Source organism: Saccopteryx leptura, chromosome 4 (genome assembly GCF_036850995.1).
Source record: "Saccopteryx leptura isolate mSacLep1 chromosome 4, mSacLep1_pri_phased_curated, whole genome shotgun sequence".
NCBI lineage: Eukaryota > Metazoa > Chordata > Mammalia > Chiroptera > Emballonuridae > Saccopteryx > Saccopteryx leptura.
Window position 1 is genome coordinate 116,784,389 of NC_089506.1, and position 24,896 is coordinate 116,809,284.

Sequence of the window (24,896 nt, forward strand, 5' to 3'; positions counted from 1 at the left end):
GTGACATTTTTCTCACTCTTTATCTTAGTTCTCGCCAGGTCCACTAGGTGGGATGTCAGGTTTAGTTCATGCAGCTGGTTCCCTGCAGTCAACTGTCAATGCCTTTTTCTCTCTTTTCCACTCTGGTTTTGGCTGATCACTAATTTGAAGCCCATGAATTATGCCTTTTATTCTTTGCTCTGCTCAGCGAGTCCCTTCAGGGATGCAGCTTGCTGTGTTCTTCTCTTTTTAAAAATAAGTAAAAAGAAAAGGGGCCATTCCAGGATGTGATCCCTTTCTAAAATTTCAGTTTTGCTCATTTTCAGGTGGATCTACATATTGTTCTGTACAAACTAAGCATATAAAAATAAATAAAAATAAAACAAACCAAGTATTTGGAACCTCATTCTTGAAATACTAAGATTATCAAGTAATTCATTCCTTGAGATATAGAGATATTCCCACTTGGGAAAGAAAATTTAATTTAAAGGCCCTGTCAGAAAATCATTCAGTGATAGATTAAGAATTGAGTTACTCACAAATGAATACTGTCATAGCTATAAAATTTGTAGATAGGTCTACTGAAATCATTGAAGATTAAAGAACAATACAATTTGAAAGATGGCGATGGAGCAGGTGGATGTTCCAACTGCCACCTCCCAGGGCCAAATTGCTTTACAATTTAATTTAAGAACAATTTTATTAAAAAATCAACTTTGGACTAAAGGAAGAGGACTCTATGACCAAGGATCACAGAAGCCAAACCAAGACTGGTAGGAAGGGCAGAGAGGTGGAAAGCACTGCCCAGCTCCCAGGAGCAAGCTGCAGCTGAGGGTCTGGAGAGATTCTCACTGCAGGGAGGGTCCCACTGAGAGGTGTATGTCCTAAGCCCCAAGCCCAGAGCCCCAGCCTAGAGCCCAGAGCATAGAAAAGATGCCCACACAGCATTTGGTGGTAAAAAGAACCAGGTTTCTGTCTGTGAGAAAGAGACGGAGCTCTTGGAGAGGCAGGCTCCATCTTAAAGGGCCCATGCAGAAAATCTCATTCATAGCCACTTACCCAGGGCTCCGGTGGAGGGAGAGCTGAGAGGACTGGAGTTTCAGGAGGAGAGTGTAAAATTGGAGGCCAAGGGAGAAACACTGTGGGGGACGGCCACAAAAACCCTTGTGCTGAGTAATTCTCTAGTACTGTAGTCACCATCTTTCTTGGGTGGAGCAGTCCCCTCCGAGTGGCAACCAGCCTCAGGAGAAGCAACTGCTCCACCCTCAGGAGTCTCTCCTGCTCCAGTCATGGCAACTGTGTTGTGCTGAGAAGCCAAGTAGCAGGGGCATGCCAGTGATTCAGTTTTCTGGTGTTGAGGCCAGAGTTTCCCTCTACACCTCCCCTCTGCTCCTGAGTCTAAGACTGATCATTTCACGTCCAGGAGACTCAGTGGAAACTGTTCAGAGTGCAGGCAGAGGCCACACTGGCTTTCAGAGGCCATACCCATGAAACTCCTGGGGCCACACTCTAATGAGGTTTGTGAAAAAAGTCTGGACAGACTGACACCTGTGGCCAGTGACAAAGCCATGCTCACCACTTTTCCTAATCCCTAAATTGCCACTGGATCCAGACACTAGTAAAGGTTTTTCCAGTAGCCAAGCCCAAGAAGCATCCAGCAAGCAGACAGAGGCTACAGGAGGTGGGAATCAGGGAACCTTGGCCTTTTAAGAGGACCTTCCCCCAGGCCCAGTGTGGGTAAAAGTCAGTCAAGAAGTACAACTTGGTATTTCCATGTGCACCTGGGCCCAGCAGAGGCAGCCACAAACTCTGGATTGCTTGTAGTTTCAAGAAGGTTGCTGAGGGCCAGTCATGGGCAGTGTCTTGCACTGATTTGTGTGGGGTTCTTGTCAGGGAGGACTAGGGCTGGCAAATCCAGTGGCCAGCTGCAGAGAGCATAGGTTCAGGATTTAACAACCCTTGCTAGACTGGGATCCAAAGAAAGGGCTCCTCACACCTGGCTGAGCTGAGGTAAGTTCCACTCAATGTGATCATCACTGGCACAGCAGCTCATGTGCATTGAATAGGGTGGAGCTTCACAGTCAGCCGGCCGGGGTGCTGAGTATCCTGCCCTGTGGAGTAAGGGAGAGAGGCTTGAAGCCTGGACATTCAAAGTGTGGGTCCCTGTGAGCCTATTGTTGGATCTGGTTGAGGGTCTTAGCCTCTATCTGGGGGGCACAGACAGCCCCAGGAGAAGACCCTGTCAGTCCTCCACCTTGACACCAGGGTCACATAACCTGTAAGAACTTCTGCAGAGGGGATTGTCGGCTCCACTTGATCTGAACCTGCTGCTCACTTTGTTCAGGAAAAATAAAATTTGAGTATCCAGCAGTGGCTGAGGGATTAGGCTCTGAAGTAGGGGCCACAATCATTTTACTGAGCTACTGACCAAGAGATCCCTGAAGTAGGGGTCCCACTACCATTGTATTCCCAACCTCAGCTGCCCTAACCCAACAACCTTGCAACCTGTAGACAGGTTGGTTTGGTGAGGCCCATCTGGGCCCACACTACAGTCTTAACAGAAGACTCTGAGATGACCAGGCAGCAGCAAGAGGAGGAGGAGCAGATAAAAAGTGGAGGCTAACCTTACAGAGTTTGGGGTTTTTACAAAGCTGCTGTCAGCTTTAAGCAGTGTGAAGCTGATCCTGATACAAAGTATGGTCCTTCCCATACTACCCAGGCAAAGAAAAAACAGACATAAACAGCAAAAAGAGCAGTAGTTGCAAACTTGTAGCCCACAGCAGATTACAAACAACAGCTGATGCCAAACCAAAAAGATCTAGAACCAACACAACTGGTAGCTGGTGGCAGACAGTAACAACCCTAGACTCAGCTAGCTACACAAGCAGCACACTCAAAAGAGGAGTTTATACATAGTAAAATGGGTAGACAAAGAAATGCAACCCAAATGAATCAACAAGAGAAATCCCCAGAGAATGAACTAAATGAAATATAAGTATGCAAACTACCAGATGCAGAGATTAAAATGACTTTTAGGATGCTCAAGGATCTTAGAGGAACAATGGATGGACATAATTAGCACCTAAATAAACAGATAGCAGCATCAAAAAGGACATTGAAATCATAAAAAACAAACTAGTCAGAAATGACAAATATAATATCAGAAATGAAGACTGCACTAAAAGGAATCAACAACAGGCTGAATGAAGCAGAGGATCAAATCAGTGATTTAGAAGACAAGATAAATATAACCACCAAAGTAGAGCAGCAAAATGAAAAGAGGCTCAAAAAGACTGAGGAAATGTTAAGAGAGCTCTGTGGCAACATGAAGAAAAACAACATCGGCATCGTAGGGTTTCCTGAAGGAGAAGAGAATGAACAAGGGATAGAGAACCTGTTTGAAGAAATCATAGCTAAAAATTTCCCTAAACTGATGAAGGAAAAAGTCACACAAGTTCAAGAAGCACAGAGAATTCCAAAAGAGGAACCCAAGAATGCCTACACCAAGACACATCATAATTAAATTGCTAAAATCAAGAAACAAAGAAAGAATACTAAAAGCTGCAAGAGAAAACCAGTCAATTACCTACAGAGCAGCCTCCAAAAAGACAGCATCTGGCTTCTCAACAAAAACACTTGAGACCAGAGGGGACTGGCAAGAAATAGTGAAAGTAATACAAAACAAGAACTTACAATCAAGACTACTTTATCCAGCAAGGCTATCATTTAAAATTGAAGGAGAAAAGAAAAAGAATGAAGCTGGGGGCATTACAATACCTGACTTCAAACTATATTATAGGGCCACGACAATCAAAACAGCATGGTATTGGCAGAAAAATAGACACTCAGACCAATGGAACAGAATAGAAGGCCCAGAAATAAAACCACATATATATAGTCAAATAATTTTTGATAAAGGGGCCAACAACACACAATGGAGAAAAGAAACCCTCTTCAAGAAATGGTGCTGGGAAAACTGGAAAGCCACATGCAAAAGAATGAAACTGGACTACAGTTTGTCCCCCTGTACTAAAATTAACTCAAAATGGATCAAAGATCTAAACATAAGACCTGAAACAATAAAGTACATAGAAGAAGACATAGGTACTAAACTCATGGACCTGGGTTTTAAAGAGCATTTTATAAATTTGACTCCAAAAGCAAGAGAAGTGAAGGCAAGAATTAATGAATGGGACTACATCAGACTAACAAGTTTTTGCTCAGCAAGAGAAACTGATAACAAATAGACAGACAGCCAACTAAATGGGAAATGATATTTTCAAACAATTGCTCAGATAAGGGCCTAATATCCAAAATATACAAAGAACTCATAAAACTCAACAACAAACAAACAAACAATCCAATAAAAAAATGGGAAGAGGACATGAACAGACACTTCTCCCAGGAAGAAATACAAATGGCCAACAGATATATGAAAAGATGCTCATCTTCTTTAGTTATTAGAGAAATGCAAATCAAAACGGCAATGAGATACCACCTCACACCTGTTAGATTAGCTATTATTAACAAGACAGGTAATAGCAAATGTTGGAGAGGCTTGGAGAAAAAGGAACCCTCATTCACTGTTGGTGGGAATGTAAAGTAGTACAAGCATTATGGAAGAAAGTATGGTGGTTCCTCAAAAAACTGAAAATAGAACTACCTTATGATCCAGCAATCCCTCTACTGGGTATATACCCCCAAAACTCAGAAACATTGATATGTAAAGACACATGCAGCCCCATGTTCATTGCAGCATTGTTCACAGTGGCCAGGACATAGAAACAACCAAAAAGCCCATCAATAGATGACTGGATAAAGAAGATGTGGCACATATACACTATGGAATACTACTCAGCCATAAGAAATGATGACATCGGATCATTTACAGCAAAATGGTGGGATCTTGATAACATTATATGAAGTGAAATAAGTAAATCAGAAAAACCAGGAACTGCATTATTCCATACGTAGGTAGGACATAAAAGTGAAACTAAGAGACATTGATAAGAGTGTGGTGGTTATGGGGGGAGGGGGGAGAGGGAGAGGGAAAGGGGGAGTGGGAGGGGCACAAATAAAACTAGATAGAAGGTGAAGAGGACAATCTGACTTTCGGTGATGGGTATGCAACATAATTGAACGACAAGATAACCTGGACATGTTTTCTTTGAATATATGTATCCTGATTTATTGATGTCACCCCATTAAAAAAATAAAATTATAAAAAAAAATTGAAGGAGAAATAAAATGTTTCTCAGACAATAAAACACTTAAGGAATTCATTACAACCAAACCAGTACAGCAATAAATGTAAGGAGCCTGCTGTAAAAAGAGCAAAGGAAAAAAAAAAAAAAAGAAATTGAGAAATGAGAAATGTAGATTTAAAAAATAAAATGAAAAAATATAAGTACATGTCAATAATAACCTTACAAAGAATTGTAAGAAAATACTATGAAGATCTTTATGCCAAAAAATTGTACAACCTAGGAGAAATGGATAAATTCCTAGAAACATTCAATCTTCCAAGACTTAATCTGGAAGAATCAGAAATTCTAAACAGACCAATTACAACAAATGAAATTGAAATAGTTATCAAAAAACTCCCAGCAAACAAAAGTCCAGGACTGGATTGCTTCAGAGGTGAATTTTACCAAATATTCAAAGAAGAACTAACACCTATCATTCTCAAGCTATTTCAAAAAATTCAAGAGGAAGGAAGATTTCCAAGCTCCTATTATGAGGCAAGTATTATCTTCATTCCAAAATTAGATAAAACTATAGGTCAATATCCCTGGTGAACTTAGATGCTAAAATTCTCAACAAAATATTAGAAAACTGGATCCAGCAATACATGAAAAAAAATCACACATTATGATCAAGTGGGATTTATTCTGGGGAGGCAAGGCTAGTACAATATTCATGAAACAATCAATGTGATTCATCACATAAACAAAAGGAAGAAGAAAAATCACATTAGTATATCAATAGATGCAGAGAAAGCATTTGATAAAATCCAGCACCGATTTATGTTCAAAACTCTCAGCAAAGTGGGAATACAGGGAACATACCTCAACATAATAAAGGCCATCAAAGACAAAATGACAGCCAACATCATTCTTAATTGGCAAAAAATTAAAAGCAATCTCCTTAAGATCAGGAACAAGGCAGGGGAGCCCCCTTTCACCACTCTTCTTCAACATAGTTCTGGAAGTCCTAGCTACAGCAATCAGACAAGAAGAAGAAGCAAAAGGCACCCAAATTGGAAAAGAAGAAGTAAAACTATCATTATCTGTTGATGACATAATACTGTACATAGAAAACTCTAAAGTTTCAGTCAAAATAATACTAGATCTAATAAATAAATTCAGCATGGTGTCAGAATATAAAATTAATATTCAGAAATCAGAGGCATTTTAATATACCAACAATAAACAGTCTGAAAGAGAAATTAAGGAAACAGTTCTCTTTTCTATTGAAACAAACAAACAAAATAATAAAGGACTTAGGAGTAAATTTAACCAAGGAGGTAAAAGACTTGTACTTGGAAGATTATAAAACATTGATAAAAGAAATCAAGAAGATATAAACAAGTGGAAAAATATACCGGGTTCATGGGTAGGAAGAATAAACATTATTAAAATGTCTATATTACCCAAAGCAATCTATAAATTCAATTAAATTCCTATCAAAATACCAATGGCATACTTCAAAGATATAGAACAAATATTGCAAATGTTTATATGGAATCAAAAAAGAACACAAATATGGCCCTGGCCAGTTGGCTCAGTGGTAGAGCATCAGCCCGGTGTGTGAAAGTCCCATGTTTAATTCCTGGCCAAGGCACACAATAGAAGCTCCTATTTGCTTCTCCACCCTTCCCCCTCTCCTTTCTTTCTCTCTCTCTCTTCCACTCCCACAGCCAAGGCTCTAAGGAGCAAAGTTAACCAAGGCGCTGAGGATGGCTCCATGGCCTCTGCCTCAGGTGCTAGAATGACTCCAGTTACAACAGAGCAACACCCCAGATGGGCACAGCATTGCCCCCTTGTGGGCATGCCTGGTGGATCCCGGTCAGGTGCATGCAGGAGTCTTGTCTCTCTGCCTCCTCGCTTCAGAAAAATACAAATAAATAAGCTAATAAGTTTGTTTTCAAAGGCAAAAAAAAAAAAAAGAACACGAATAGCATCAGTAATCTTGAAAATGAAGAATAAAGTGGGAGACTTCCTAATATCAAGTTATACTACTACAAGGCCATTGTAATCAAAACAGCATGGTACTGGCATAAGAACAGGCATACAGATCAATGGAACAGAACAGAGAACCCACAAATGAATACACGCCTTTATGGTCAATTGATATTTGACAAAGGAGGTAAGAGCATACAATGGAGTAAAGACAGTCTCTTTAATAAATGGTGTTGGGAAAATTGGACAGGTACATGCAAAAAATGGACTAGACCACCAACTTACACCATTCACAAAAATAAACTCAAAGTGGATAAAAACTTAAATGTAAATTGTGAATCCATAAACATCTTGGAAGAAAACATAGGCAGTAAACTGTCAATATATCTTGTATTGAAATATTTTTGCTGATTTATCTCCACGGGCAAGTGAAATAAAGGACAAGGTAAACAAGTGGTACTATATCCAACTAAAAAGCTTTTGTACAGCAAAAGACACCGTGACCAAAATGAAAAGACAACCCACACAATGGGAGAACATATTCACCAATACATCTGACAAGGGGTTAATAACCAAAATTTATAAAGAACTTCTAAAACTCAACACCAGGAAGGTAAATAATCCAATTAAAAATGGGCAACAGATTGAACAGACACTTCTCCAATGAGGATATACAAATGGCCAATAGGCATATGAAAAAATGCTCAACATCACTAATCATCAGAGAAATGCAAATTGAAACGACAATGGGTTATCACTTCACACCTGTCAGATAGGCACTCATTAACAAATCAACACAATAAGTGCTGGTGAGGGTGTGGGGAAAAGGGAACCCTCCTGCAGTGCTTGTGCAAATGCAGACTTGTGCAGCCACTGTGGTAAACAATATGGCATTTCTTCAAAGAATTAAAAATGAAACTGCCTTTTGACCCTGTTATCCCACTATTAGGAATATATCCTAAGATTACCAAATCACTGATTCAAAAGAAGATATGTACTCCCATGTTTATTGCAGCATTGTTTACAATAGCCATGATCTGGAAACAGCCCAAGTGTCCATCAGTGGACGAGTGAACTAAAAAGCAGTGGTACATATACACTGGAATGTTTATGTACAAATAGAATGCTATAAAGCCATGAAAAATGAAATATTACCTTTTGTGATGGCATAGATGGACTTGGAGACTATTATGCTAAGTGAAATAAGGCAGGCAGAGAAAGACAAATATCATATGATCTCACTTATGTGTGGAAACTAAGGAACAAAGTGAACTGAGGAAAAAAACAGGCAGAGGTGGGGTCACAGGGTCCAGAGGGACAGCTGTCATAGGAAAGGGGGATGAGGCAATGGGATCAGAGAGGGTGAAGGGATTAGTGAAACTATATAAACCTAACACAGGGATACAGATGACAGGAAAACAAATTCCAAAGGGAAGCGGAAAGGGATTTAGGAGTAGCAAAAGGGGTATAAATAGGGACATGGGTGTGGGGAGTGAGGGTGTGATAGTCAGTGGGATGCTTGAATGCATGTGAACAAAATAAATTAAAGTTAATAAAAATTTAAATAAAAGAACAGTACAATTTGATAAATTATCTCTAAAATGAAGTCTGAAAGGCATGTACTATTTCCATTTTTTCCTTAAGTGATAATAGGTGGCACTAACCCATTCATCAGTTTCTAATTCTCTTGCAGTGACTTAACTGAGCTTTTCTGGGGCAACTCCTCAGGCAGGAGTTTTCTATCTGTAGTCCCAGAGATAAGATGTGCTAAATAACCCTACTAAAAAATGGTGTGTCATATTATCCTCACTATGTTCTCCAGAGAAAACCAGAAAGTGGAAAACATATACTTAAATAAGTAAAAAAAAATTTTTAATGATTTTTTGAAAAGTTCTAATATTTTTTTTAGTTCAGTATATTGACCTATTAATTTAAGAATTTCATTTAGAAACCCAGTCTATGAAATTAAAAAAATGTCTTGTATTGAGAAGGATCCAAGATGGCTGTGTAGTAGGCAGAAGCTACACTCACCTCCCCCCAGCACCAAATCAGATTTACAACTAAATTGTAAATCAATCAGTCTAAATGACCAACCAATTAAAGGCTAGCAAAACAGAAATATTATAACTAAGTATTTACAGAGGAATTTGCAGGGAGACTGGTAGAAAGGTCAAAGACCCAGAAAGGGCTGGCCCTGTACCCACATGTAGTGGTTGAGAATCTATATAGAAGCAAAGATATCTTAACTTTACACTATGCTAACTCAGAGCACCAGAGTTGGAAAGAAGAGTCTGCATAACATCTGGCAGTGATAATCAGTGGGTATTCTGTCCTTCAGTTTGAGAGACAGGAATCTTCTACAAACCTAGGAGCTCTCTTAAAGGGCTAGTATCCAGGACCTTGTTCTCAGCCACTCATGAGGGGCTCAGTAGAGGGAAAGTGAGTCAGGGCAAACTGGGTCATACTAAAAAGATCTGTGTGCTGTGTCCCCAAGAAGAAATGTGCAGGGTCAGAATCTGAGGTCCTTGTACTGAGTCCTTATTCTATACCACACATGGACACCATATTCCAAGGGTTGAGGACTCCTAATCTTACAGAACCAGCCTTAGGAGTGCACTAGCCCAGTCCTCCAACTACCAGCAACAGTGCCCTGATGAGCTAGTTTCCTGCAGAAAGGTCTGCTGGATGCACCCAGCCAGGGACCTTCGGAACACTCTTTTTCTTAAGAGTTATATGTGAATCCAGAGCAAGGAATATTTGTCCCCTACTTTGTGCTGCCAGCACCCATCCCTTAACAGAAGACCCACCTGTCCTGTCCTTCCAACTCTTGGTGGCACTGCCCTGATGAGCTCAAGTGCTGGAGAGGGATTAGCTGGCTGGGCCCAAGTGAGACCTTTGGTGCACATTTCTTCTGGAGGAGATCCTGTCGGGAACTCAGACAGATATTTACTTGTATTGTTTCAAAGCAGGGACCATTTTTCACCCACTGCATACCACCAATGCCGGTCCCCCAAAGAGAGACCCACCTGTCTATTTTTTTTTTACTCCTGGTTGCTCCACCCTGCAGAGTTCCTGTCTTGCTGATGGGTTGGCTGGCCGCACCCAGCATGAACTAGCATTGAACTCTTTCTTGGGGAGCTCTGGTCAGAAAATCAGACAGAGACTAAGTGGTATGGTTCTGGAGTAAGAGCCAGTTTCCCCCCACTGAGTGTGTGATCACACTACTCTTAAACAGGAGATCCACGAGGCCTGTTCTGTTGATCTTATTTGCCCTAATCTATCAAACTTGCACATTGTGGGAGAGACTGCAGATGGCAGCCAACCTGCGCCCACTCTACTGACTTTCTTTAGAAGGATTTAAAGAAAGTAGAGGCAGCCTCAGGAGGTGGTGGTACAGCAGAGAGGTGAAGGCGGATCTTGGGATTCACTAGGCCTTTTACTATTCTGCTCTCTAGGCTAAGAGCTGGTGGAAATCAATCTTTGTACACAGCTTGGCCTCTCCCACTCACACATATGCCAATACAAGTAGCCACAAACTTTGGATTGCTTGGTAGCTCCAGACTGGTAGCCTAAGATCAGTTACAGGTAGTGTCTGATATGAACTTTCACCAGAGTCTCTCCCAAGTAGACCCAGAACCAACACAACCAGTGGTAAGCTTTAAACCACATCAGAGCATGACTTAACTAGCCACAAAATGGCATACCCAGAAGGAAATTCCAGCAGGCCCCAGACCCTGCTGGGCCAAACTCTGCTTAGAGGACAGAGATTCATACACTGTGGTTGGGTTCATTTAGCTACCTACAATGGAACTCCCATAAGGATGTCAGCTGATTTCTCAACAAATACATTTCAGGACAGAAGGGATTGACATGAAATATTCAAAATAATGAAAAGCAAGGAACTATAGCCAAGACTACTTTAGCCAGCAAGGCTATTAGTTAAAACTGAAGGTGAAATAAAGAGCTTCTAGACAATAAAAAGCTAACATTAAATACCACAAAACAAGTATTATAAAAAATGTTAAAGTGCCTTACTTAAGAAAAATAAATAAAGAACATAGATATGAATAAAAAATTAAAATAAATGTGTCTATCAATAATTATTCTAAATATAAATAGACTAAATGCTCTAATGAAAAGATGTAGGGTAGCTGAACAGATAAGAAAACAAGACCCATATATGTGTTGTCTACAAGAGTCCTACCTCAGAATGAAAGATACACACAGACTGAAAGTAAATAGATGAAAAATGATATTTCATGAAAATGGAAACAGGCAAACAAAAATGTGGAGTAGCAATACTTCTATCAGACAAAACAGCCTTCAAAACAAAGATCATAAAGAAACAAAGAAGGTCACTACATAATACTAAAGGGATTTATTTAACAGGAGGATATAATCCTTGTAAACATATATGCATCTGACATACAAACACCTAAATATATAAAGAAAATCTTGGTGGGCATAAAGAGAGGGATCAATAGTAATACAGTTATAGTAAGGGATTTTAACATCTTATTAAAATAAATAGACAGATATTCCAGACAAAGAAAATCAACAAGGATACAGCAACCTTAAATGTCACACAGCACCAAATAGATTTAATTGATATTTTCAGAGCATTGCATGGCAAAGCAGCAGAATATACAATTTTTTTTTTCAAGGGCACATGGAACAGTCTCTAGAGCAGGCCAAATGTTAGGACACAAAACAAGTCCTAATAAAATCAAGGAGACTGAAATCATATCAAGTATCTTCTCTGACCAAAATAGTATGAAGCTAGAATTCAACTACAATATAAAAAACCCTGAAAAACACATAAAGACATGGAGGCTTAATAACATGTTTCTAAACAATGAATGCATAAACAATGAGATCAAGGAAGAAATAAAAATTTACCTGAAGACAAATGAGAATAAACACAGAACACAAAATTTATGAGACATAGCAAAAGCAGTCCTAATTTATGGGCTTACCTAAAAAAAAACCAACTCAAATAAACAATTTAAACTTACAACTATATAAACTAGGGAAAAAAAGAAACAAAGAAGAAAGGAAATAATAAAGATTAGAATGGAAATAAATGAAATAGAGTGTTAAAAAATACAAAAGACCAGTGAAACTAAGAGCTGGTTCTTTGAAAAAAATAATAAACAAGTTCAATAAACTTTTAACTAGACTTATCAAGAAAAAAGGAGAGAAACCCAATACATAAATCAAAATGAAAGAAGGAAAGTAACAATTGACAGCAAAGAAATGCAAAGAATTTTAAGAAAATGTTATGAATAACTATAAGCCCACAAATTGTACAACCTGGAAGAAATAAATAGACATTCTTAGTTGACATAGTTAGTATTGGAAGTTCCAGCCATAATACCAGGCAAGAAGAAGAAATAAAAGACATCCAAATAAGCAAGAAAGAAGTAAAACTGTCATGATTTGCAGATGACATGACACTCATATACAGAGCCTTAAAGAATCCACCAAACAACTATGGAGCTGATAAATAAATAGAGTATCAAGATACAAAATTAATATCAGATATTATTTGCATTTTTATATACCAATAATGAACTATCAGAAAAAGAAAAAGAAATAACAAAACAACCCTATTTATTATTGCATAAAAAATATGGTACAAAAGAATAAATTTAGTCTAGGAGATAAAAACCTATACTTCAAATATTATAAGATACTGAAGGAAAAAAATGAAGAAGATACAAATAAGTACAAGCATATACCATGTTAATGGATAGGAAGAATTAAGATTATTGAAATGTCCATACTACTCAAAGAAATATATAGACTCAATGCAATTCTTATCAAAATGCTATTTTCACAGAAATAAAAAAAATAATCCAAAAACTTATATGGAACCACCAAATACCCCATATAGACACAGCAATCTTGAGAAAGAAGAATTAAGTGGGAAGTATCACACTACTTGATATCAAACTATAGGAAAAGGCCTTAGCAATAAAAAAGAGCATGATACTGGTATAAAAACAACATATAGATCAATGGAACAGAATTTAAAAGTCCCAAAATAAACTCATGCTTTTATGGTCAATTAATATTTGACAAAGGAGGCAAGAATATATTTACAATGAGGTAAAGATAGTCTATTCAATAAATGATGTTGGGAAATTTGGACAGACATATGCCCTCCCCCAAATAAAATTAAATTAAACTACCTTCTTACACCATGTAAAAGAATAAACTCAAAATACATTAAAGACTTACATTTAAAAAAAAAAGACTGAAGTATAAGACTTCAAACCATAACAATTTTAGAAGAAAACATAGGCAGTGCTTTTTTTTGTTTTTAAAAGGCATTTCTAATTAAAGCTACAAGCTATAAATTTTTGTTAAAATTGAGACCCCAATGATTCTGGTACACATTAAAGTTTAAGAACCAGTGTTATAAAACTAAGAAGGGTTTTTGCTGATAAAATGAGATGAAGCAAAATATTAACAATGAGTAATGTCAAACACCAAACGCTATGCTATGTTTTATATTTTATTATTGCATTCCCAATAGGCTGCCTCTGTGGTTCGATTCCCGGCCAGGGCACACAGGAGAAGCGCCCATCTACTTCTCCACCCCTCCTGCTCTCCTTCCTCTCTATCTCTCCCTTCCCCTCCTGAAGCCAAGGCTCCATTGGAGCAAAGTTGGCCCGGGTGCTGAGGATGGCTCTGTGGCCTCTGCCTCAGGTGTTAGAATGGCTCTGGTTGCAACGGAGCGATGCCCCAGATGGGCAAAGCATCGCCCCCTGGTGGGCATGCCGGGTGGATCCCGGTCAGGCACATGCGGGAGTCTGTCTGACTGCCTCCCCATTTCCAACTTCAGAAAAATACAACAACAACAACAAAAAAAAAGAATGAAAAGACAACCTTCTGAATGGGAGAACATATTTGTGAATGATATATCTGATAGAGGGTTAATAACAAAAATTTTAATAACTTATGCAAGTCAACACCAAAAACAAAGAAAGATGTGGAAAACACCTGAAGAGATACTTCTCTAAGGAAGACACACAGATAACCAATAGACATAAGAAAAGTTGCCCCAAGTCACTAATCATCAGAGAAATGAAAATCAAACCACAATGAGATACCATCTCACCCCTGTCAGAATGGTTCTCAGAAAAATATCAACAACTAATAAGTGTTGGTAAGTATGTAGAGAAAAAGAATCCCTATTGCACTATTGGTGGGAATGCAGATTGGTGCAGCCACGATGAAAAACATTAAGGAGATTTCTCAAATAATTAAAATTAAATTTACCAAAGATTCCACTTCTAGGAATATAACCAAAGAAATCCAAAACTTGAAATCAAAAGAATATATACACCCTATGTTCATTGCAGCATTATTTACAATAGCCAAAATATGGAACCAGCTCAAGCGGCCATCGATAAATGAGTAAATAAAATAGTTTTGGTATATATATACAATGGAATATTACTTGGCCATTAAAAAGTTGAATAATACCTTTTGCAACAGTGTGGATGGACCTAGAATTTATTATGTTAATAAAGCACACAGAGAAAGACAAATACCATATGATTTCACTGATTTTTGGAATCTAATGAACAAAATAAGCCAATAAATAAAAGAGAAACACTCAGAAATGTAAAATAGACTGACAGTTGTCAGAGAATACAGAGAATATGGGGGTTGGGAGGTTGGGTAAAAAAGGTAAAGAAATTAAGCAGTAAAATTTTTAGTTTCAGAATAGTCACAGAGATGTAGATTATAACATAGTCAATAATATCATGACAAACACACTTGGGGCCAGGTGGGTACTGAAGCAGCAGGTGGACCACTCTGTGAAGTACATGATTGTCTAACCACTTTGCAGTGCACCTGATACTAATACAGAACAATATTAAATGTAAACTGTAATTGAACAATTAAAAAATAAATAAAAATAAAATTTTCTTAGTAATTAAACACTTTGTGGGAAGATACTGCATTAATATCTTTTTACTTTAATTAAGTAATCATCTGGACCTTTTGAGCTGCAATAGAAATGGTGGTTCTGTTTTAGTTTAAAATGCTGATCTAGATACCAGTGCTTTTTTTTGTTTTTAAAAGGCATTTCTAATTAAAGCTACAAGCTATAAATTTTTGTTAAAATTGAGACCCCAATGATTCTGGTACACATTAAAGTTTAAGAACCAGTGTTATAAAACCAAGAAGGGTTTTTGCTGATAAAATGAGATGAAGCAAAAAATTAAACAATGAGTAATGTCAAACACCAAACACTATGCTATGTTTTATATTTTATTATTGCATTCCCAACAGGCTGCCTCTGTGGTAGGATTTTCATTGTTTCCCAGAGAGAAACCATTTCTTGCTAAATTTTCTTCCCACAATAAAGGGTTTGCTCAATAAAGCACTTCTAGTTCATAAAACCTGCTTTATGCTACCATCCATAAAACATTCCAAATGAAAGGTTAATTTACCGGGAACAAATCTTCCAGAGAAGAAAATCCAAAGCTGTTTTCTTTTTTTCTTTAAGAATGAATTAACTTTTTCTTGTTGTTGTGGACAAGACCCACCGGGAGTGAGGACAATGGAGATGCAGAGATCTGACTCCAGGACCAGGTTCAGTGACGCAGATCCATTTTATTCAGGAAGTAAACTAGCTTCTATACATGGGTTCAGTCTACAGGGTGTTATAGCGTGTTCTTCATAGCCCATGGCTGAAAAGATCAGGGAGCTGCGTGGTTGGCACTGAGTCACTTCCTTATAGCAGGTGAGCTCCCCCCTGTGTGTGCCCAGGAGGGTTCCGGGAGCTGCATCTTTCTCACAGCATTGCATCAGGCACAGCTGTTAAGAATGTGCTCTGCACTCCACCCACAAGTTGTATCAGTATTACTCAGAAGACATAAATAGCAAGATAAAATCACCAATGATGGGGTCCGAGAGAAGACCAATGTGGCTGAAGAGCAAGAGAGGAGATGAGCAGCAGTGTGACAGGGAGGCAGTTGTTAGGTGACATGAGTCAGTAAAAGAACCACCATGGGAAGGTTACAAAAGAGATGCCTCATGAAAGCATAAACTCTACCTAGAGTTTAGTTTCAATGGTCTGTTTAAAAAATGTGGCTTAAATAGAGGCAAGTGGGATGATAGCAGAAGGTAAGCCAGGCTGTTAAACAATAACTATGAGATACAGGAATCTAAGAGGCAATGGAAAACAGTGGTGAGATCTGCAAAAGCTGTTGAGAAAAACCCAAAAGGTGAATACACAGTGTGGAAGGTATTGTGGCATGGTCATGAGACTTTTCAAGGAAAAGAGAAGGCAGTGAAAAGCACATTAGAGTGGCAGACAAAAGACTCAGCGGTTTTTTTCCCCCAGCTCTCACCAAGGGACCCTGTAACACTAGGCAAGGTAAACAAGTTCTCTTGTAAAAGAAATGTGGGGCTGAGTGATTTCTAAAGTCCCTTTGAAGTGTAGTACTGTGATATTTTAAGCCATGTCTTGGTTATACAGATTGTCATCTTTTTATTAATGGATACATGTATATCTTCTTGTCTTCATGTCTGCATAAAAAGCTATCAGGAAGATTATCCAAATTGAAAGGAATACACAGCAAAATCAATCACTTTTTGACATTATTTTCTCCTTTAACTCCTTTATTAATACTAGAATCTTCCTATATACTTTATATTTACCTTATTTTTCTTGCCAATAATATATATTATTTATTTCCATCTAAAATATAAATATGTAAAACTCAACTAAAAGAATGCAAAATAACAGTCCTGGCTGGTTGGCTCAGTCGTAGAGCATCGGCCCGGCGTGTGGAAGTCCCCAGTTTGACTTCCGATCAGGGCACACAGGAGAAGTGACCATCTGCTTCTTCACCCTCCCCCATCCCTCACTCTTTCTCTCTCTTCTCCTCTTGCAGCCATGGCTCAAATGGTTCAAGAAAAGTTGGCCCTGGGAGCTGAGGATGGCTCCATGGTCTCTCCTCAGATACTAAAATAGCTCAGTTGCCAAGCAACAGAGCAGTGGCCCCAGACAGGTAGAACATCACCTGGTCCGGGGCTTGCCGAGCGAATCCTGTTCAGGGTACATGTGGGAGTCTATCTCTGCCTCCTCGACTCTCAATTAAAAAAAAAGAGAGAGAGAATGCAAAATAAAATACTATATCCACTTTATTCTGGAAATGCATTCTAGGTAAAGAGTAAGTTTATAGCATGGAGAGGAATTAGGCTGGTGCTGCCCAGAACCTTCGCTTGGCAAAGAGGCAGGATGGAGAGCAGGTTGAGACTGGAACAGAGACCCATCTCACAACATTGATTTAGTTTGTCATAAATTCCCAAGGCAAAAAAGTATCAAAAAGGTTAGTAAAATTAACATGACTACAAAAAAAAAAAAAAAAGAGAGAAGAAAAGAAAAGAAAAAAAAGAAATGGTTATACAACACAATTGTGAATTATCTTTCTGTGTACCACCTGGGATCAAAATATTTAAATTTAGAGAAAGAGGCATAAAATACTTTTTTTTTTCAAGCCCAGCAATGTATTGGAAAAGAAATCTTTTTAACTTTACCTTTTCCCTCTGACAGGAGTGAATCATTGCTTTCATAGGAAAGCCCGTTAATGGTAAGCTTTTCTTTGCACCTAAGAAACGGAGGTAACCTATTCCTGACAATGCATCAACAGTGGGGCCATTCTCTGGGTAGGGACGGGAGAGTTGGGAGTCTCATTCTTAGAATGATTCTCCAGGATTCTGGGGGCAGCACACTCACATTTTTTAAAAATATTGGAGCAGAACCTTAAATCTTCTTACAAATTTTGTGGCATCTTAATACACAAACCTCCCACCTCTGTGACCTATAATTAATGTATTAAAGACAAATTTGTTTTATGTGTGGCCTTTATTTGGGGGCTCAGAAATTCTTTTTGAAATCAAAATACTCCTATGACAGCACAAGATAGTATAATTCACTAATATCTTTTTAGGGATTAAATAAATTTCTCATAAATTTAAAAGAAAAGTTGGAGAAAAGAACAAATATAATTTGATGTGGACAGGAATAAGCCAGAGTTGGCTTCTTTGAAAGTTTCCCTGTTTATCTCAAATAAAACATTATTTCTTGCACTGTTTTCATAGCATCTTGTATGTAATTATAATGTCAAATATATTCTATAACATGCATTATAGTAATATGTTCTCATATCTGCATCTCTCATATTAGAAACATAAAAACCGTATCTTTCTAACTCATTTCACCCCCATTGCCTAGCTCAGTTACTGGCATGTAGAGCACATGCAGCAATTTCCTATTAAATCCAAACCATTACACTTATTTTATAACTACCTGTTTTTATTAATAATTTGAACTCGGCCCTGGCCGGTTGGCTCAGTGGTAGAGCGTCGGCCTGGCATTCAGGAGTCCCGGGCTCGATTCCCGGCCAGGGCACACAGGAGAAGCGCCCATTTGCTTCTCCACCCCTCCCCCTCTCCTTCCTCTCTGTCTCTCTCTTCCCCTCCTGCAGCCAAGGCTCCATTGGAGCAAAGATGGCCCAGGCGCTGGGGATGGCTCTGTGGCCTCTGCCTCAGGCGCTAGAGTGGCTCTGGTCGCAACATAGCAACGCCCTGGATGGGCAGAGCGTCGCCCCCTGGTGGGCGTGCCGGGTGGATCCCGGTCGGGCGCATGCGGGAGTCTGTCTGACTGTCTTTCCCCGTTTCCAGCTTCAGAAAAGTAAAAATAATAATAATAATAATAATAATAATAATTTGAACTCATTTTTAAACAGAGAAATTAGTTATTTAGAGTAAAATATTTTAAATTGTTCTAGAATCAGTGATAAAGTCTATAAATTATGATGAGGATTGCAGTGTAAGGTGACATCATAATCTGAATTTGTTTCCAAGGTCAGATATACGCCCAAACTTGAGTTCTAGTTTATGAAGTAACAGCTTAGGAGAAAGAATACATCTGCCTCTCTATATTTATATCTCTGTTGCTCTAGTCTTTTTCCAGTCAATTTCTCTTTAGAATTAAAATTATTACTGAGATTATATAAATATCAAGGCCACTTTCAGTAGGAAAAAAACATTTGATGCTGATAACAATGCTTTGGGCAATGAAGTTTAGAAGTAAGAAGGAACATTAGGTCATAATTAGCAGTCATAAACAATATATATTAAATAAAATTAAAAACAAATTATAATTTTTAAATTAAATAACTAACATTGCTTGATATTTTTAATATAAAGGCATATTAGAATATTTCCCAATGCAATTTCTCTAGGTTAAAGTGATTAATGAATGTTTTAGTGTAATGTATTTTATAAATAAAAGTATTAATTCCCAAAACATCACTATAAGAACTTTAAAAATTAGGATATGACATGTGGAATCAATGAGGAGTGACATGTCCCATGTCAATGGTTTGATGGGAACCAAGATCTAAGTCCATGTATTTTCTACTGGAATTGCCTAACTCTTGCTTTCTAGTAGGAATAAATTTTTTAAAGGAAATATCTTCCAATATAAGAGGAGCATGTTTGAGCAGTTCTAACATTTTTTTACAAACACAGCTTCTTGGCATTTAATATGATTGAGAGTAGAAGTAAAACGTTAGGCCATTAAACATATTCTAAAATTACTGTGATTGAATATAACACAGGATTTTTTTTAGTTATAATATTCATCCAATCATTTAATGGAGAAAACTTTATCAAGCATAATATGTTCTTGAAGCAGCTTATGTTAGGCACTAAGAATATGGGAGGATGAAAACATACTCCTTTAATTACAATCCAGAGAGAAAAATAAAGAGTAATTCTACAAATAACTGGGGCTCTAATTCTATAAAGATGTAGAAATGAAGGTACTAAGAGAGAATGCTCAGTGTCCTCAGCCTTGACAGGTGGGGTCAAAAAGAGGCCTGTGTAAAGTGTGGCTCCTATTAAAACAACAGTGATGGCCCTCAATGTAGAAAATGGTTTTGTGAAAAAGTCATAGTTACTCAGTGTCTTAGATAAGGTAGTTCACCAAATGTAATCAGTAGAACAAAATGGCTAAAAATGCAAAAATATTCAATAAAAAATACAAATACATTTAAATACACAATTAAAAGAAAGAGTAATACTAACATGCTGTGCTCTTACCCCTATTGTTCCAAAACTTTCTGGCTTTCTTCTCATCTTTTTCTTGCACAGATGTGTCCATATCCATTTAATCAGGTACCAGAGAGATTTGGGGCTTGGGATGACGTTGAAGGGAGTTGGCAGCGTACCTCCTTCTTCGAAATAACTCATCCAAAGCTTTGTTCTAGCAAATTTCCATTCTATATCTGCATGGTCCTGAATAGAAGAACATGACAACTGCTGACAGGTTTCTTAATTAATATGGTTAGATAAAACCTCAGGAGCCGGTAGCCTGACTTTGTGTGACTCTTGGAACATTAATTAAATGGCTCATGAAAGCAGTGCTGCTTCCTGGCGATAGTCATGCAAACGTTTCAGACGGTGGCTTACCCAGGGAAGGAGTCACAGCTCTCTTGCCCCTTTTCATCCTTCCCTCTTCCATCAAACAGACATCTAAAATAAGTCCGTGTGAAAGAGACTACAGTAATTAGTTATGCCTTGAAGATGGATCTTTATTTTTTGCACAGTAGACTTCCGTTAGCTCAGTTTCAATAGATCTGGCCAAAAATAGTGCTTTTGTTTTACCCAAGCAGTTGAACCCCTACCTATGTGAATATCACCTGCGTGGGTACTTATGGCTTAGCCTCCTGGTGTTTCCAGAAAAAGCCGTATTTGATACATTTCCATGTGAATAATTATTGTGGACCTTTAGGCAACAGGCATAAACTCAGAGAGAAGTTCCTCACATAGGGTAAGGACTCTGACACAACACCGAACCTGGACATAACCCTGGCCAAATGGCACCAGATAGGGGTATGGCTGGTGGTTGCCCACAAGCCTGAAGTTATCCCCCACCATCATTTATTAATCATTCTATTTTATTTCTCTCCTGGGAAAACTTAGTAACAACTGTGGCAATTAGTTAGAGAACAGTCAGTCTCCTCTTAAATCAGCCATGCATTGATTTCGCAGAAATTCTGGGAAGTAGAAAGTGCTAGAAACAAGGCATACATACAGTTAAAAAATTCAAAATAATTAACACATTAATATGATTTTAAAAACTCAGATTTTAGAGTAGGTTAATTAATAGTTTAGGCACTGTACAAATTGTGCTTTCAACCTTTCCACAGGAATCACTGTATCTAGAAATTGTATGGCCTCCATTGTTGCTTAGCAAATGGGATCAGTCACTATATGGAAGCACACAAGCTAGTTTCCCTCCCATTTTCCTCTCTATTTAGAGAGCAGTCAGTCTCTGTTCTGCTTGTTCCACTCCTCTAGTTCTCTCTCCTTGTCTTTCTTTCTAAAAACCTTACAGATTCTAACTGAATGAAGAAACATATAGAAGTATAACATATTATTTGCTGTAATCATGATGAATGGGACCCAGGGGAATTGACTTAAAGCAGGGGTCTCAAACTCGCGGCCCATGGGCCGCGTGCGGCCCGCCGAACAATTTTGTGCGGCCCGCAGACTAATCCACGAAGTTCAAAATATTTTGGATAAAATTAAGTAAGCCTAGGGGCCTACTTGTATTTTTCATTTCTCTAGCATCCTAGCTAGATATTAGCTTAGTTAAGAGCAGTTGTGATGCGAACTACAGTTTCTGGTCATTTTGTGACACTGAGTAAACTGCATGTACGATTGTGCTTGTTGTACTGATTTTTTTTTGTTTTCAACTGCAGTGAGAAAAGTGTTGCGTTAACAGTTGCCTTTTGTAGACCTAGTGCGGCCCACCGAATGGCTGTGATCTTGCTCTGCGGCCCACATGCTGAGTTGAGTTTGAGACCCCTGACTTAAAGTAATAAAAAGTCAGTCACGTAGAGCAAGTATTGGGCTGTGAGTAGCTTCTGCTACACCTGATTCTTATGGAGTCAGAATTTAAGGATTATCTTCATCTCATTATGTTCTTTTTACTATTACCACAAAGAAGACTGTGCTTGGTTTCTGGTTTGGTATTCTGAGAGTCTAAATAAAGTCTCTAGTGGTTAGAAAAACTGGGAGAGAAAAGTTCTAGGCTGGTGACAACTAAAAACCACCTTCTGCTACCCACCTTGTAACTTAGTCAATATTTAATATGCCACTTAGGTATCTCATCTCGGAGGACCCTACCCCAATTGCCATCATCCTCAGCTGCCTCTCACCCCCACACATTCTCAAATCCCTTTTCTCGGTATTAGAATGACTACTTATCTTGCCCCTACTACATTACATTTTTCTTGAGGGCTGGGACTTCATTAAACTGTGTAGCCCTAAAAACAAGCATATACCTGGTATATATTAGATGCACAATAAATATCTGATCAAAGAACAATTGAGTGAGTGAGAAATAGGTTTTAGATGTGGTCTGCATGATTGCTTTTGACTTTTAACAATTAAACTCTCCTCCTCTTTTATACGTTTCCCTAAATCTCTGAGGTAAGACTAACAGGGCAATAGAGAAAGCCCTCAAGGGAAAAGCTGATATTCTGGGACAGGTGAACATAAAATATTTCGCACGTTCATGCTCCAAAGGAGGCATCATGAGAGGATGCTGGGAGGGCACCTGGCTCAGCTGCTGGGTACCCGTTTTCCTTTCAGGTGGATATCGTGTTTGGCTAAACAAAAATAAAGATTAGAGGCTCATTTTTAATTCTGTAAGAAGGAGCCTAGGAAGACACACTTCACAAAGAAGCAAAAAGTAAATGTCACACTATTCTTGAATAGTGTTCTCTTGATGAACTCGGTACATTTAATGTTTTATAGAATACAAAGTGCATATACAGCTTCTCTGTCTATAGCTTTATAATTAGAGGGTTCCCAAAGTTTTCGAAGAGGCAGTGTAGAATAGAATACAGGTTGTGGCTATGTGTCGCCTAGAGGGATACAGAAGTTCTGAAGCAGATATATAGGGACTATGTGAAACTTTTCAGATCTGTAAGATGCTTATTTTTGTGTGTGTGTAACAGAGACAGAGAGACAGGAAGGAAGAGAGATGAGAAGCACCAATTCTTCGTTGAAGCTCCTTCATTGTTCATTGATTGCTTTCTCATATGTGCCTTGACCTGGGGGCTACAGCAGAGCAAGTGACCCCTTGCTCAAGCCAGTGACCTTGGGTTCAAGCTGCTAAGCTGTGCTCAAACCAGATGAGCCCGCACTGAAGCCGGCGACCTCAGGGTTTGAAATCTGGGTCCTCAGCATCCCAGTCTGATGCTCTGTTCACTGCGCCACCGCCTGGACAGGCTGTAAGGTGCTTATTAATGAAGCCCCACAAATTTAGCTATTCACATGCAAATCCTAGGACCCAAGTCTATCTAAATAAGACTCTATTAGATTGTGAATCAGCAACTAAAAATCATTTATTCTTAATATACTGTTTTCCATCGGGGACAGGTTTAAGTAAAATTCAGAATGTTGTTTCTTAAAATAACAATAACACGCAAGTTTTAGCAATAGTTCCCAAGATGCAATATAATGGTAGCTATTTATGGAGAAAATGAACATCTTATAATTATCCTTATAAAATAATAATGTCTAAGGTATAAACATTAAAGACAAAAAAACACATTTCATTCCAGTATGACTTACTTTGTTATTATTGCTATTGGCTATAGAAATATATCACAAGCATATAAATTCAAGGGGATAAAATGGCTTTGTCTTCCTTGTTTGTTGATGTATTTTTCGTTTCAAGAAAAGTACAAATAAGAATTTGTAGAATGAGTGGTTAAATAAATCAAATTAAGTGTTTGGATTTCAGAATTTTAAATAAGCACATATAGAATTCAGGGTTTTATCTAATATTGCTTTTGCTAAGCTTTAAGAAACTGAAAATCTTGGGGCTTTTTCTCTCAGACTCCCCTCTGGACTATCTTTTGTATCTTGTCAAGCTGAACTGAGTTTGCTTGTATCAAGATTATAGGTTAAATGGACAGAGATAATGCCAAGTCCAAAGGGCACTGCATGGAGAAAAGTTGCCTGTCCATACCTCAACTATTGCATGTCATTGCCCATGCCTCCCTGGCAAGATAAATTTAGTTTATTTTATAATCATTTGTGATATGATAACACTAAATTAGTATATAGCTAGATATGGTGAATGCTGCTTAGAAACTTAAAACTATCCTTTTATATTATACTTCTGTCTTATAAGTAGCCAATTACAAACTTTATTTCCAATAAGATAGAGTATAGCTCAGAACACATTTTCTGGAAAATATTGAATTAAAATGAAATTATTCAACTTACAGCAATAAGTTGGTAAGAATTATTCATCATAGCTATTAACATGTTGAGTAGGACAACCAGAGAGATGACATTGTACGTCCCAAACATGGTGGCACCAACAAACTCAGTGAATTCATGCTGTGCTTTAACATTGGTCACATATAAATTGATGAGACCAAATATCGACCAAAACAGAGACTGGAGTGTTTCAAATAACCTGGAATAAAGATAAAATGACACTAATAGCTATATAAATAAAACCAGTATACAATAACATATTACAATAGAATATAAATGTTATTATGTACATTTGATTAATTTAAAAATACATGTCCTCTTCTGGGTATCTACTTGAAATTTTTGAAAGTATTTATTTGCAAAGATACATGCACCCTTATGTTCATTGCAACATTA

General features: G+C 38.1%; 1 protein-coding gene across 2 annotated transcripts in view; it reads right to left on the bottom strand.

Moving 5' to 3' along the window:
* Positions 1 to 24,896, bottom strand: part of TRPC4 (transient receptor potential cation channel subfamily C member 4) — a 270,542-nt gene that overhangs the window by 42,428 nt on the left and 203,218 nt on the right. For both annotated transcript variants that reach the window (XM_066381078.1, XM_066381077.1), the window contains exons 7-8: positions 24,504 to 24,699; positions 20,298 to 20,492 (exon numbers count right to left, since the gene is read on the bottom strand). In XM_066381078.1, coding sequence (XP_066237175.1) covers positions 20,298 to 20,492; positions 24,504 to 24,699 — 391 coding nt within the window. The remainder of the gene's footprint in view (positions 1 to 20,297; positions 20,493 to 24,503; positions 24,700 to 24,896) is intronic.